This window comes from Nycticebus coucang, chromosome 2, assembly GCF_027406575.1.
Source record: "Nycticebus coucang isolate mNycCou1 chromosome 2, mNycCou1.pri, whole genome shotgun sequence".
Classification (NCBI taxonomy): Eukaryota; Metazoa; Chordata; class Mammalia; order Primates; family Lorisidae; genus Nycticebus; species Nycticebus coucang.
The window spans coordinates 113,272,198-113,288,527 of NC_069781.1; the positions used below are offsets into that span (position 1 = coordinate 113,272,198).

Consider the following 16,330-nt stretch of genomic DNA (forward strand, 5'->3'; position numbering starts at 1 on the left):
TGGTTTGCACATCACTGTGTACTTGCAGGGGACTTGCTTGCTGTCCCATAGCTAGCCTGAGAGGAGCAGCCATTCCTCCCTGGGTCTGCAAAGCCCCAAGATGCCAAAACGTCATAAAATACAGAAAAAATGCTGAGCACAGTGACTCAAACCTGTAATCCTAGCACTTTGGGGGGCTGAGGTGGGAGCATCGCTTGAGCTAAGGATGTTGAAGCTGCAGTGAGCTATGATCACGCCACTCACTCCAACCTGGGCAACAGCTTGAGACACTATCTCTTAAAAAAACTCATACTTGAAACCCATGATGAACACAAACTGTTTCCTGTTTTATGACATAGTAATTTATTTGAAGACAATAGTCTAGTCCCCAGCTGATAGGCTCAGAGGTCAGTGCCGAGTTCCTGAAGAGAAGGGTACTTTCAGGGACATCCTGCTTTGCTTGGGTGTACTCTTATGGGGTGCTGGACAGCAGAACCTGCACAACCTCTTGCATCTCCTGCATAGCTTGGCACCAAACCCCTTGATCCTCTGGCCCTTCTCGGTGCGAAACATCTTGGGGATAATGTAGGCCAGCCATACGGAGAACAGGATGGTCACTAACATCCCCACTATGATCATCTCCCGGTGCAACAAGGGCAGTGGGTAGGCCCCATGCACATAGATGCTGAAGACAGTCTCCAGGTGACAGTAGCTGTGGAGCAGGCCGGGAGAGGCTGTTTGGCATGGCGAGGGGAGAGGGTCTACCCATCATCTCAGCAAAGGTGTTCAGATCCACAGGTGGGAGACCCAGATCTGGTAGCAGCGATTGGGTTCCCTTTATGTCTTTGTCAACTTTGATGGGTTCTGAGACCGCTGTCCTTTCTCTGTATTTTGGCAGCTGACATCAGGGTCCCCACCCCATCCCCACACCCAGGCTCCATCTAGAGAAGGCAGAAGGGGTGAAACTAAACCCGAGGGGGCATCTCACAGTACAAGAAGGGGTGACTATTGAAGTCCATCCCCTCTCCCCTCTGGATGACCCCACCCCACCTGGTGCTTTCCTCCTGTGGCCATCTCAGAGTTTGTCCCCTACCCCAGAGTCTGGGGCCTATAGGGAAGGCAGGGCCTACACATGCTGACAAAGATTTCGTGCAGGGGTGAGGACACAGGAAAAGATGCCATATGTCTCCCTCCCCATGGGACACGTTGATCCATGTGTTATGGTTAGACATGGCTTCAGAATCCCCTTGGCACCTGTGACTGGTGAATATTTAAAAACTGGCTCTCAGAGGGGAAAGGCCCTATGTGCACTGTTTTTTGTTTGTTTTGGAGATAGACTCTTTGTCACTTTGGGTAGAGTGCCATAGCATCATTCATTGTAGGTCACAGCAACCTCAAAGTGATCCTCCTGCCTCAGCCTCTCGAGTAGGTGGGACTACAGGTGCCTCCTCCAACACCTGGCTAGTTTTCCTATTTTTAGTAGAGACAGGGTTTTGACTTTGTATAGGCTGGTCTCAAACTCCTAAGCTCAAGCAATCCATCCACCTCAGCCTCCCAGAGTCCTAGCATTGTAGGTATGAGGCACTGTGCCTGGCCCCCAATGTACAGTTTGTTTGCCAGTCCTGATGGTGTAAACATTACTGCTGTCACTGATTTTGAGCTACCAACATGAAATCAACTGGCTTGCACAATTCCTGGATATTTAAGAGTTAGCTCCTGTGAGCCAGTCTGAGCCTGCTATTACCCATGGACATCAACATACTCCCAGTCATGGGGAGTAGGAGAAAGGTGGACTCTGCTCCATAAGGGCAGGGACAAGTCAATAGTTATTGCTGTCCCCAGCACTCGGCACAGACTCTGTGCTAAGTATTTATTTAACGAAAGAATAAATATCACCAGGAACTTAAAACATCACTTTTCTGGGGATGGTGTGAGCTGTTGGAGGAACTCAGCTTTAGCCAGGACTTGCCCAAGTGGAGAGAGAAAATCATACCCAATCTTCCCCCACCACACGTGTGACCTGCCTCCCGGAGTGACAGCCATCCCCTGCCATCGGGGGAGACTGACTCCACTCACCTGTAGTACGGATCCACAATAGAAATGAAGAAGATGTACATGCCATTCCTTTGGTCGAAAGCAAGAGCGTTTTTTGTCGGGCCTCCCAAGATCTGATACTTAACATTTGGCCACTGCAAGGGGGCAGTGTTTTCGGGGTCGTGGCAGCTCACGTAGTTCTAGGGAGGAGGACAGAGATGGGGCACATGAAGACCATGTGAAAAAAGAAAAGGAGCTGGGACTTAAGCTAATGGCTTTTTTATATGGATCTGTCTAGCTCCACCTCCTGGCTTTAAGCAGCTATATTCCATCAATAATGGCTGGAGGCCTGGTGTGGTGGTTCACACCTGTAATCCTAGCATTCTGGGAGGCCTAGGTGAGAGGATCACTTGAGGTCAGGAGGTCTAGATCAGCTTCAGCAAGAGCAGGACCCCATCTGTACTGAAAACAGAAAAATTAACTGTGCATGGTCCCTGTAATCTAAGGTACTTGCAGGAGGATCACTTGATCTCAGGAGTTTGAGGTTGTAGTGAGCTAGGCCAATGCCATGGCTCTCTTGCCTGGGCAACAGGGCGAGACTCTGTCTAAAAACAAAAAACAAACCAAAAAACTGCACCGAAAATGCAGGCATGTGCCTCTAACCTGACAGAAAAACCCTGTGTTCCACAAAATCATCCACTCTCCAGGGATGAGGGGGAAAATAAAAGAACAAGGAAGGCGCCATCTCTTAAGTGCATGCTTGCATGGAACTTTGAACAAGAGAGCAAATGAGAAGAAGGCACACACAAATAGCACAGTGGAAAGATACTAAACAGTACTTACATTATATGTGCCTTTCTCTTTTAAAAGATAATCAAAGAGGTGCAATGTGGGTACACAATGTCATGAATATATTAAATACGAGACTCTAAAAATGATTAATTGCATGGCATGTGAATTTCACCTTGGATTAAAAAAAATAAAAAGTAAAACTACCAACAACAAGCATGACAAAATCAATAGTCAAACTCATTTGATGGAAGTGGGTGTGAGGAAGGATTAAGTGAACCCAAAAAGGTGCGTCCAAGAGTGTGCACTCAGCATGCAGGCCATCCACAGGTGGTTTTGCTGCTGGTGGTGCCATGTTTGTGCCCTTATATTGATGGGCTCTTTTACAAAACATTCAATGTGTTGGATAAGGTGCATGTGTGGATTAACGAGATTTATTCCTTACAGACATCACAGCCTTTTTTGTCAATTGTGCGTGAATGAATTCCAATTATGGAAATGCTCACTGAGCAGAACAGACTGGGAATTTGGATTGTTCTAGACATCTGTCCATCCCACAAAGATCTTGGTAACTATGTCTACCCACAATCGGGCAATTGCACATCCCCCAAAAGACTTTGGGGTCCTACACTCCCACACTTGGCCCTATTGCCACATGGCATCCTAGCATGCCCTCTTGTCCCCTCAGTGGGCAGCAGACCCTTTTGGACATAATCAAGGGGTCAGCATTACCTCTCTGTTCCAGGAGAAAGGTGCCCCACTGTCCTTCATGACTGTGCTCCAGTTCTGCGGCTGGGATCTGCAGTGTGCCTCTGCGGCCGTCAGGGCGTAGGAGTATGTGAACAGCCCATTCACCTCCAGCAAGACGTACTCAGCTTCGACTACCTCATGGAAAATGTCTCCTTGCCACCTGGGGACACATGCACAGGGCATGGCCTCAGGAATCAGGCAGTGAGGTGGGGGGGGGACCAACCACAACCCCTCCGCGGTATCACAAAACCATCCTGGGGATGAGAGAGCAAAGCACAGGACCCCCTGGCTGCACCCAAGGCTACAATGTGTGGAGAGGTGGGGACGGAAGTGGTGACAGAGCCAGGTGGACAGGTAGGGGGTGGCAGCTGGCACTGAGTATTTTCTGCTGGGTGGAAACCAAAGTCCTGTCTGAGAAGGGGTGAGATGAGCAGAGTTAGGAGGAAACTGGTGTTGGGCTATGTAACTGAATAATATCACAAATAAAAGCCCACCCCCTGATCCCTTTCTGATGACATCTAGTGTAGGGGAAACTGAGCTCTGATCTTTAGTATAAGGCTCACTTCCTGCTTGAGAGACCTGGAGAATCATAAGAATGTCATGTGTGCACACAAGAGATCAGAAACCTGGCCTCCAAGAGAAAATGTATGGATGAGGTGTGGCAATGATAATTATGGTAAAGATTCTCTAGATGCCAAAGGTCTCTTGATGCTGGAGGCAGAGGGTGAGCTCAAGGTCTGCAGTTTTGCAAAAACAAAGACAGAGACATTATATCCCATCCGGCAAGCAGCTTTTGTCTACTTCTTCCTGTTTTATGATAATACGGACCCAAGGTTTACTCAGGAGGGTTCCTCCCAGAGCTCCTCCGTTCCCCAACACAGACTTTGTTTGAAGCCTCCTCATTCCTCACACCAAGACCCCCTCATCTGGTGACTCCAAACACCTTCAATCTGGAAATATTCACAAGGTTTACATTTAGGGCTCTTAATCAGGGTTTTCTCACACCTATGGTACATTTTACAAGGGTATATGTCAACTCTACTAAGTGTAGAGTATAAATGTCTTAACACAATAAGAAAGTGTGGTGAAGGCTATGTTAACCAGTTTGTTGTATTCCAAATTGTATATAAAACCAGCACATTGTACCCCATAAATGAATTAATGTACACAGCTATGATTTAATAGGAAAAACAAAGAGATGAAAGAGAAAATGTAAAAAAAACTCAGGGTTTTCGTCTAAAAATCATTTCTTTTGGATGCATGTTCTATCTCTGTTGCAGCGAGCAATACAATACCCCAGATTGCAGTCATGTGTGTCTTCGTGCATGCCTTATATGTTGTGTGCAGGCATGATCGTGTGTATGTCATGTTCACGTGTGTTGTGTGTGTAGGTGGAGAAGATCTGTTCTGAAAGAGACAGAATCTTGTTTTAAGCAGAACCTGGGGGCCCTGCAGATGGTAACCCCAGATGCCATGAAGACCAAAGGGAGTCACCTGACAGCTTTCACACCTCCCCCCCAATATGGCTGTCTGAGCAAGGATCCCTTGGTAGCCTCGCTTCCAGAACCTTCACCTTTCCTCATCACAATGTGATTATGGCTGTCCCTAGGAACACAGCTGCCCTCAACACCTCAGATGCCAGTTGCTGGCCCACAAGCCACCCACATAAACATCACATAAATGCAGACACTGTACCGGGTGGGAATCAGGTAAGTGAAGATATGATCAGGGAAGACAGCAGAACCACGGAAAGGGATAGAATGTTAGAGACTGAACTGTGTTCCCCTAAAATTCCTGTGTTGAAGCCCTAATAACCCCCCACCCCCATATGACTGTATTTATTTATTTATTTATTTATTTATTTTTGTAGAGACAGAGTTTCACTTTATTGCCCTTGGTAGAGTGCCTGGCGTCACACAGCTCACAGCAACCTCCAACTCCTGGGCTTAGGCGATTCTCCTGCCTCAGCCTCCCCAGTAGCTGGGACTACAGGCGCCCGCCACAACGCCTGGCTATTTTTTGTTGCTGTTTGGCTGGGGCTGGGTTTGAACCCGCCACCCTCGGTATATGGGGCCGGCGCCCTGCTCACTGAGCCACAGGCGCCGCCCCATATGACTGTATTTAGAGATGGGGCCTTTGAAAAGGCAGTGAAGGTTCAATGAGGTCATAGGGTGGGGCTCTAGTTGGATAGGACAGGTGTTCTTGTAAGAGGAGGAAATGACATCAAAGTGTATGTGAGATTGTGCTCTCTCTCCTCCCTACCTCTCTCCCTTCTCCCCTCCTCACCTGCCACCTTCTCCCACCCACATGAGGGCACATCAAGAAGGTGGCTGTCTGCAAGCTAGGAAGAAAGCCCTCACCAGGAACCAACCTTGCCAGCACTTTGATTTTGGATTTCTCACTTCTATTTTTAAGCCACATCATTTGTGACATGCTGTTAGGACTAAGACAGTGGCAGGGGGTGGGGTGCTGTCTGGGCCAACAGGGGCAAGCACAGTATTCTAGGGAGAAGGCACAGGAGGGCTGAAGCCTGGAGAAGGCTGGTGGGGCTGGGCTGGGAATGAGATGGAGGATAGTGTGACCCTGGGGCCAGGCTGCAAGACTTACAGCTCGACCACAGGCTTCCATGGGGTGTCATAGTAGACTAGGCCAGGACAGCCCAGACGCTCATATGAGTAGTGCACAACCAGGTCCTTGGTGGCCTTTTGCCCCTGGAATCTGGGGTCATAGGATTCCCTTTAAAAGAACAGGAAACAGACATGGGTGGTGGGGTATGAGCTCCCCCCAGACAGCCAACCCTTCACAGCCTCAGTTTGCCCTCTGCAAATGAGGAATGCTTCTCAAGAGTGAGCAGCGGTAGCATTTGAGGATTCGAAGCCAAGGTTCAAATGACACCAGAATCTCCCATTTTGGTTAATCTTATGTGTCAGCTTGGCTGGTCCATGGTGCTCAGATGTTTGACTGAACATGGTTTGGATATTTCCGAGAAGGGTTTTGTTTTTATTTTTTAAATAAGATTAACATTTAAGTTGGTACACTTTGAGTAAAGCCAATTAGCCTCCATAATTGAATGGGCATCACCTAAACATTAAAGGCCTTAACAAAGACAGCCCTGACCCCACCAAACTCTTCCCTGGGTTTCAGCCTGCTACCCCACTTTGCAGACCTTGGATTTACTAGGCCTCTACAGTTACATGAGCCAATTGCTTAAAATAAATTCTCTATCCCCCCCACCCCACTAATTATGTTCTTTTTTTTTTTTTTTTGAGACAGAGTCTCACTCTGTCACCCTCCGTAGAGGATGACAGCAACCTCAAACTCTTGGGCTTAAGGGATTCTCCTGCCTCAGCCTCCCAAGTAGCTGGTACCACAGGTGCCTGCCACAACACCTGGCTTGTTGTTGTTGTTGTTGTTGTTAAAGTTGTCATTGCTGTTTTAGCTGGCCGAGGCCAGGTCAGAACCTGCTACCCTCAGTATATGGGGCTGGCGCCCTTCTCACTGAGCCACAGGTGCCACTCTCTCTACTAATTAATAGTGTGAACCATCACTAATTAATAACCTCTGCTATGGTTTGAATGTCTGTGTCTCCCCAAAATTCATAGGTCAAGGGCAGCGCCTGTAGCTCCTTGGGTAGGGCACCAGCCCCATATACTGAGGGTGTGGGTTCAAACCTGGCCCCAGCCAAACTGCAACAAAAAAATAGCTGGGCGTTGTGACAGGTGCCTGTAGTCCAAGCTACTCAGGAGGCTGATGCAAGAGAATCGCCTAAACTCAGGAGTTGGAGGTTGCTGTGAGCTGTATGACGCCATGGCACTCTACCGAGGGTGATAAAATGAGACTCCATCTCTACAAAAAAATAAAAATAATAATAATAAAAAAAAAATTCATAGGTCATAACCTAATTCTAGTGCAGGGGTGTTGCAAGGTGATAGGGTCAGGAGGGTGCAGCCGTTATGAATAGGATTAATACCCTTATAAAAGAGGCTTGAGAGGGTTCCCTTGCCCCCTCCATCATGCGAGGACACAGTGATAAGACACCATCTGTGAGGCAGAGAGCAGGCCCTCACAAGAACCCAAATTTGCCTTGATCTTGGACTTGCCAGCCTCCAGAACTATAAGCAATCAAATTCTGTTCTTTGTAAACCACCCAGTCTAAGGTATTTCATTACAGCAGTCTGTATGGACCAGAACAATATCCTTTATTCCCTTGTACGTTCCAGACCCACCACCCCTCACCAAACCTAGAAATACCAGTTTTCGCTCTGGAAGAGTGGCTGACTCTTGGCTTGTACTCCAGGGGCTGAGTCTTACAAAACACACAATGTATATGGGGCTTGGTGAGGGGCTCCCCCAGGCTGGGTGCAAAGAGGGGCCCTAATACAGTTTGGAGGCTTTCCCCTCCAAAATTCATGTTGAAATTTGATTCTTGGCTTGGCACCTATAGCTCAAGTGGCTAGGGTGCCAGCCACATACGCCAGAGCTGGCGGGTTTGAATCCAGCCCAAGCCTGCCAAACAAGGAGAACTACAACCAAAAAAAAAAAAAAAAAAATAGCCAGACGTTGTGGCGGGTGCCTGTAGTCCCAGCTGCTTGGGTGGCTGAGGCAAGAGAATGGCCTAAGCCCAGGAGTTTGAGGTTTCTGTGAGCTGTGACGCCATGACACTCTACCCAGGGCAACAGCTTAAGACTCTGTCTCAAAAAAAAAAGAAGAAATTTGATTTCCAATGTTGGAGGTGGCAATTGATGGGAGGTGTTTGGATCACTGGTGGATATCTCATAAATGGCTTGGTGCCCTCCTTGTGGTAACAAGTGAGTTTTCAGTGGTAATGAGTGTGTTGACCCGGCAGAGGCAAGGAACCTCTGGCCTTCTGATTTCAAGATTATTCATCTTTAAGTACTTAAGGAGGTAGGAAAAGCTTCATTTTTTTGTCACACCATTTGAATAAAAGGATTTGTTCTGTAAAATTTGGATTTGGTCAAAAGGCCACACTCAAGGATGCAGAAGAGCACATGTGGCCCCAAGGCTCCAGGATCCCTACCCCTGGCCAGTACCTTCTCTCTCTCTCTCTTTTCCTCTTTTGCCTTGAATGTAAGCTTCCTGAGGCTTTTGCCAGAAGCAGGTGCTGGCTTTGTACTCCTTTCATGGCTTACAGAAGCATGAACAAAATAACCATCTTTTCTTGGTAAATTATCTAGCTCACCTATTCCTTTATAGGAATGCAAATGGACTAAGACAGGCCCATAAGCCCACCTAAGATTCCGTGAGTGTCTCTAGGGTGAGGAGGTGTCTAAAGGGTAACATTTTGGCACTTGGCATGGTGGTGAGTGCAGAGATTCTCTCCTGACCAGATAGGAATTTTTCCTAATTTGCCTTTGGTGCAAGCGGGGGGAAGGGGGAGGGTGTCAAAGAGTCACCAGGGGTATCACAGGAGGGATAGAATAGAAAGGACACTCCAGCTTACTTCTCAATGACGTAGGTGTAGTTGTCCTGAAGGGCCACTGGGTCCAAAATGTCCTTGGAACAGGCTGAAATTTTGCTGTGATCAAGAGAAGACAGTGAGAAAGTACCCAACCTTGTGAATTGGATGTGAATCATGGGACAACCCTCTCTTGTCAAATGACCAAAAATCAAAAAAATTGAGAGACCTCAATTCTGGCATGGGTGGGGTGGGGAGGGAAATGGCCCTGGCATATTGCTGCCAAGGGTGTAGCTGGTCTGGCTTCTTTTCTTAATTTACTTTCTAAATTGCATTAAAATACACATAACAGAAAGCAAATTCAGTTTTACTGTATAAACCCAGTTGCGCAGCCAGTTTCCTCCCACCTGCACTGGCAGCTGAGGGCCGCTGTTTTCTAATATTAAGAAAAAATAATAATAAAAAAATAAAATAAAATACACATAACATAAAATTTATCATCTTAACTTTTTTTCCACGTGGCTACACCATTTACCATCTTAACTATTTTTAAGCACACCGTTTAGTGGCATTAATAGGCACATTCAGTTTCTTGCTCAACCAGCACCACCCTCTATTTCCAGAACTTTCTCAACTTCTGAAAGCTAAGTCCCTACCCCCACTCCCAGCCTATGGCACTCCCCCTTCTTGTTTCTATCCCTGTGACTCTGACACCTCTAGGGGCATCATATGAGTGGGATCATATTTGTCCTGTGTCTGCTTCTCTCACTGAGCATGGTGTCCTCAAGGTTCATCTATGTGGTACCCTGTGTCAGAATTATCTTCCTTTTTTTTTTTTTTCGAGACAGAGTCTCACTATGTTGCCCTAAGTAGAGTGCTATGGTGTCACAGCTCACAGCAACCTCAAACTCTTGGGCTTAAGTGATTCTCTTGCCTCAGACTCCCAAGTAGCTGGGACTATAGGAGCCCGCCACAACACCCAGCTATTCCTTTTTATTTTTTATAGACCTCCACCATGCACAGCTAATTAAAAAATTTTTACAGAGATAGGGTCTTGGGTGGCACCTGTGGCTCAGTGAGTAGGGCGCCGGCCCCATATACCAAGGGTGGGGGGTTCAAACCCAGCCCCAGCAGAACTGCAACCAAAAAAAATAGCTGGGCGTTGTGGCGTGCGCCTGTAGTCCCAGCTTCTCTGGAGGCTGAGGCAGGAGAATTGCAGAAGCCCAAGAGCTAGAGGTTGCTGTGAGTCCTGTGACATCATGGCACTTTACCAAAGGTGGTAAAGTGAGACTCTGTCTCTACAAAAAAAAAAATAAATAAATAAATAAATAGAGATAGGGTCTTGCTATGTTCCCCAAGCTGGTCTCAAACTCCTGGATTCAAGCAATTATCTCACCTCGGCTTCCCAAAGTGCCAGATTATAGGTGTGAGCCACTGTACCTGGCCTAAACTTTTATTTCATTTTATTTTATTTTTATTTTTTTGAGACAGAGTCTCACTCTGTCACCCTTAGTAGAGTGCTGTGATGTCACAGCTCACAGCAACCTCAAACTCTTGGGCTTAAGTGATTCTCTTGCCTCTGTCTCCCAAGTAGCTGGGACTACAGGCGCCCACCACAATACCCGGCTATTTTTTTGTTGTTGCAGTTGTCATTGTTGTTTAGCTGGCCCGGGCCAGGTTCAAACCCACCAGCCTTGGTGCATGTGGCTGGTGTGGTGCCATAATCACTGTGCTATAGGCGCTGAGCCTTTATTTTATTTTTTGAGACAAATTCTCACTAAGTTGCCTAAACCACTGTTGAACTCCTGGCCTCAACCAATTGTCTCTCCTCAGCCTCCCAGGTTGATAGGATTATGGGCCCAGGCCACCTCACCTGGCTAATTATTGAGGTTTTTTATTTTTCATTTTTTAGTTTTGCATTTTTATTTATTTATTCTTTTTTAATTTCAGATTGATTGGAAACAATTAGGTATAATGTTTGCATTGTTAGGTAGAGTCCCTATCGTGGTGTGCCCTGCACCCAGGAGGTATGCCATATACCCTAACATTTTGCCCATTAAGTGGGAACACACCAATCCCCCTCCCTCATCCCCTCTTCCTCCTTTCTCCTTCCCCCACCCCCATTTTTAATTGGATTCAGTCTTTCTCTTGTATGGGTAATTAGATCATCTACTGGCTTCATATTAGTATTGTGTACATTGGATACTTGCTTTTCCATTCTTGTGATGCTTTACTAAGAAGAATGTGTTTTGGAGGTTGAGCAAGATGGTGGCCAAGTAACAGCTTCCCTGCAACTGGGCACGGTGAGTCTGGGGAGATAAGACTCCAGGCATCTCTGGCTGGTGGGATCTGCCTATAATCATCCCTTTGAGGATACAAGGAGTCAGCAAGGGACTTCTGGACCCCAATAGGAGGGCAAAAACAGTGGTAAACTGGCAAGTAGTTACGTGTGTTCGATCAACCTAATTCTCTGGCAGCCGTAAGTACAAGCAGCAGTGAGACTGCAAACCGGAAAGGCCTTACCTGCGAACTATTTTGGTGTTTTTGGACTTGGCACTCAGTTGAACTGCCTTGGGGAGAGCTTGAGCAGGAGTGCGGAGAACTTTGGGCATTGTCTAGGTCCCCAGACTGAGCTGCTGAGCTGGACAGAGCTAATAGTATTCGGCTGTGGGCCGCAGGGAGCCATTGTGAAAGAACTGCCCAGGCAACCTCCACCCTCAGGGTCCCAGAGCAAGGATCGGGCAGGAACTAGTAACCTAGGGACTGAGCAGCCTAAAGGCGGGTACTGAGCTGCCTTACAGCCTTAACCCTAAAGGGCAGAGTGAGACCGGTTTTGGCACACTGGAGCCTTGGACTGTTGCCCTGGGTAGAGTGCCGTGATGTCACAGCTCATAGCAACCTCAAACTCCTGGGCTTGGCGCTGCCCAGACCCCCATAAGAGCTGTGCAGCGACCCCCAACCCGTGACCCGCACCCACTGGGCCTCCACATTCCCTGACCAGGAACTGTGGGAGCCACGCAACCCTGTGTCCTCTCTCCTGTGTCCTCCCAGCTTCCACACTAGCCCGTTCATCTGGACAGGGACTCTGGTAGCTGCGTGACCTTTGGAGCCCTCCCTGCCTCTGCGCAGAGCTCTTCTCCTGGCCAGAGACTGCTGGAGCCTTGGGCTCTCTGTGCCAAAGTCACCGGGCGCCTGGCACTCCCAGAACCATGCGCACCACCCCCATCCCTGTTACTGGATCTGGGTGTGTCACAAACCGGAGCTGCTTCCACAACCAGAACTCCCTAGATAGAGCAGCCCCAGAGGAACTACACAGGGTCACTCCCTACAAAGATCCAGCAACAATAGAGTGATCCCACTGGGGTCTAATCTTGGAGAGAAACCTCCCCAACTCTGAGGACGGCCAGAGGCAATGGTGAAAAACAATCATGAGGTGAAATCAACAGAAAAACTCTGGCAATATGAATAATCAGAGTAGATCAACTCCCCCAAGGATCAATGGGACAGAAACAGCACAAGACCCCATGCACAAACAAATAGCTGAGATGTCAGAAATTGAATTCAGGATCTGGATAGCAAATAAGATCGAATTAGAATTCCAAAAGTTATCTCAAGAATTCAATGGATTCAAAGACCAAATGACCAAAGATTTCGACACATTGAGACAAGAAGTTGCATCCCTCAAAGATCTGAGAAACACAGTAGAATCCCTCAGTCACAGAATGGAGCAAGCAAAAGTAAGGATTTCTGACATCGAAGACAAAGCTTTCGAACGCTCCCAAACCCTCAAAGAAGAAGAGAAATGGAGAGCAAAAACAGACCACTCTCTCAGAGAGCTCTCAGATAATTTGAAGAAAACCAATATTCGTCTTATAGGGATCCCCGAAAGTGATGAAGTGGCTTCACAAGGAACAGAGTCTCTTCTCCATGAGATTATGAAGGAGAACTTTCCAGACATGCCAAGAGATTCCGAAATTCAGATAGCAGACAGTTTCAGAACTCCAGCACGACTCAACCCAAATAAGACATCCCCCAGACACATCATAATCAATTTCACTAAAGTTAATATGAAGGAGAAAATTCTGAAAGCTGCCAGACGAAAAAAAACCATTACCTACAAGGGGAAGAATATCAGAAAAACTGCAGATCTCTCTGCTGAAACCTTTCAAGCTAGATGAGGATGGTCATCGACTTTTAATCTCCTAAAGCAAAATAACTTTCAACCCAGGATCCTGTACCCAGCTAAACTGAGCTTCATTTATGACGGAGAAATTAAATACTTCAATGACATTCACATGTTGAAGAAATTTGCGATAACTAAACCAGCTCTCCAGGATATTCTCAGACCTATCCTCCATAAAGACCAGCATAATCCTCCACCACAAAAGTAAACCCACCCAGAAAATTTTGATCAAATTCCAACTTCCACAGTCGCAAAAGGATTAAAAATGTCCACTGGACTCTACAAAGGCTTATCAATACACTCAATTAATGTGAATGGTTTAAACTGTCCTCTAAAGAGGCACAGGTTGGCTGACTGGATACAAAAACTCAAGCCAGATATCTGCTGCCTACAAGAAGCTTCTTACATTAAAAGACAAGTATAGACTCAAGGTGAAGGGATGGTCATCTATATTCCAGGCAAATGGAAAGCAGAAAAAAGCAGGCATTGCAATCCTGTTCGCAGACGCAATAGGCTTTAAACCAACCAAAATAATTAAGGATAAGGATGGACACTTCATATTTGCTAAAGGTAATACTCAATATGATGAGATTTCAATTATTAATATTTATGCACCCAACCAGAATGCGCCTCAATTTATAAGAGAAACTTTAACAGACATGAGCAACTTGGTTTCCTCCAGTTCCATAGTAGTTGAAGATTTTAACACCCCTTTAGCAGTGCTGGATAGATCCTCCAAAAAGAAGCTAAGCAATGAAATTTTACATTTAAACTTAACCATTCAACATCTGGACTTAACAGACATCTACAGAACATTTCATCCTAACAAAACTGAATACACATTCTTCTCATCAGCCCACGGAACATACTCCAAAATCGACTACATCCTAGGCCACAAATCTAATCTCAGCAAATTTAAAAAAATAGAAATTATTCCTTGCATCTTCTCAGACCATCATGGAATAAAAGTTGAACTCAATAACAACAGGAACCGGCATACCCATACAAAAACACGGAAGCTAAACAACCTTATGCTGAAGGATAGATGAGATTAAGAAGGAAATCACCAAATTTTTGGAACAAAACAACAACCAAGACACAAATGGAAAGAGAGAAAGTTAATAACTTAATGGGACAACTCAAGCAACTGGAGAAGGAAGAACACTCCAACCCCAAACCCAGCAGAAGAAAAGAAATAACCAAAATCAGAGCAGAATTAAATGAAATTGAAAACAAAAGAATTATACAACAGATCGATAAATCCAAAAGTTGGTTTTTTGAAAAGATCAATAAAATAGATAAACCTTTGGCCAACCTAACCAGGAAAAAAAGAGTAAAATCTCTAATTTCATCAATCAGAAATGGTAATGATAAAATAACAACAGACCCCTCAGAAATTAAAAAAATCCTTAACAAATACTACGAGAAATTCTACTCTCAGAAATATGAAAATCTGAAAGAAATCAACCAATACCTAGAAGTACACCACCTGCCAAGACTTAGCCAGAATGAAGTGGAAATGTTGAACAGGCCTAGATCATGTTCTGAAATAGCATCAACTATAGAAAATCTCCCTAAAAAGAAAAGCCCAGGACCAGATGGCTTTACATCAGAATTCTACCAAACATTTAAAGAAGAACTAGTACCTATATTACTAAACCTCTTCCAAAATATAGAAAAAGAAGGAATATTACCCAACACATTCTATGAAGCAAACATCACCTTGATCCCCAAACCAGGGAAAGACCCAACAAAAAAAGAAAATTATAGACCAATATCACTAATTAATATTGATGCTAAAATACTCAGTAAGATCCTAACAAACAGAATCCAACAACACATCACAAAAATTGTATACCACGACCAAGTGGGATTTATCCCAGGATCTTAAGGCTGGTTCAATATACGTAAATCTATAAATGTAGTTCAGCACATAAACAAACTAAAAAATAAGGACCATATGATTCTTTCAATTGATGCAGAAAAAGCTTTTGATAATATCCAGCATCCCTTCATGATCAGAGCACTTAAGAAAATTGGTATAGAAGGGACATTTCTTAAACTCATAGAGGCCATCTATAGCAAACCCACAGCCAATATCATATTGAATGAACTTAAATTGAAATCATTTCCACTTAGATCAGGAACCAGGCAAGGTTGCCCGTTGTCTCCATTGCTCTTTAACATTGTAATGGAAGTTTTAGCCATTGCAATTAGGGAAGAAAAGACGATCAAGGGTATGCACATAGAGTCAGAAGAGATCAAACTTTCACTCTTCACAGATGATATGATGGTATATCTGGAAAACACTACGGATTCTACTACAAAACTTTTAGAAGTGATCAAGGAATACAGCAATGTCTCAGGCTACAAAATCAACACCCATAAATCTGTAGCCTTTATCTATACCAACAATAACCAAGCCGAAAAAACAGTCAAGGACTCTATTACTTTCACAGTAGTGCCAAAGAAGATGAAATATTTGGCAGTATACCTAACAAAGGACGTGAAAGATCTCTACAAAGAGAACTATGAAACTTTAAGAAAAGAAATAGCTGAAGATGTTAACAAATGGAAAAACATACCATGCTCATGGCTGGGAAGAATCAACATTGTTAAAATGTCTATACTACCCAAAGCAATATATAATTTTAATGCAATTCCTATTAAAGCTCCATTGTCATATTTTAAAGATCTTGAAAAAATAATACTTCATTTTATATGAAATCAGATAAAACCTCGAATAGCCAAAACATTACTCAGCAATAAAAACAAAGCAGGAGGAATCACGCTACCAGACCTGAGACTGTACTATAAATCAATAGTAATCAAAACAGCATGGTACTGGCACAAAAACAGAGAAGTAGATGTCTGGAACAGAACAGAGAACCGAGAGATGAATCCAGCTACTTACCGTTATTTGATCTTTGACAAGCCAATTAAAAACATTCAGTGGGGAAAAGATTCCCTATTTAACAAATGGTGCTGGGTGAACTGGCTGGCAACCTGTAGAAGTTTGAAACTGGACCTACACCTTTCACCATTAACTAAGATAGACTCTCACTGGATAAAAGATTTAAACTTAAGACATGAAACTATAAAAATACTTGAAGAAAGTGCAGGGAAAACTCTTGAAGGAATCGGCCTGGGTGAATATTTTATGAGGAGGACTCCCCAGG

The 16,330-nt window shown here is 45.0% G+C and overlaps 1 protein-coding gene across 1 annotated transcript in view; it reads right to left on the bottom strand.

The window, feature by feature from the left end:
- Window positions 1-356: 356 nt before the first annotated feature.
- Window positions 357-16,330, bottom strand: part of CATSPERD (cation channel sperm associated auxiliary subunit delta) — a 95,564-nt gene continuing 79,590 nt past the window's right edge. The window contains exons 18-22 of the mRNA XM_053579130.1: window positions 9,014-9,088; window positions 6,160-6,288; window positions 3,535-3,712; window positions 2,056-2,213; window positions 357-691 (exon numbers count right to left, since the gene is read on the bottom strand). Coding sequence (XP_053435105.1) covers window positions 388-691; window positions 2,056-2,213; window positions 3,535-3,712; window positions 6,160-6,288; window positions 9,014-9,088 — 844 coding nt within the window. The 3' untranslated portion in view covers window positions 357-387. The remainder of the gene's footprint in view (window positions 692-2,055; window positions 2,214-3,534; window positions 3,713-6,159; window positions 6,289-9,013; window positions 9,089-16,330) is intronic.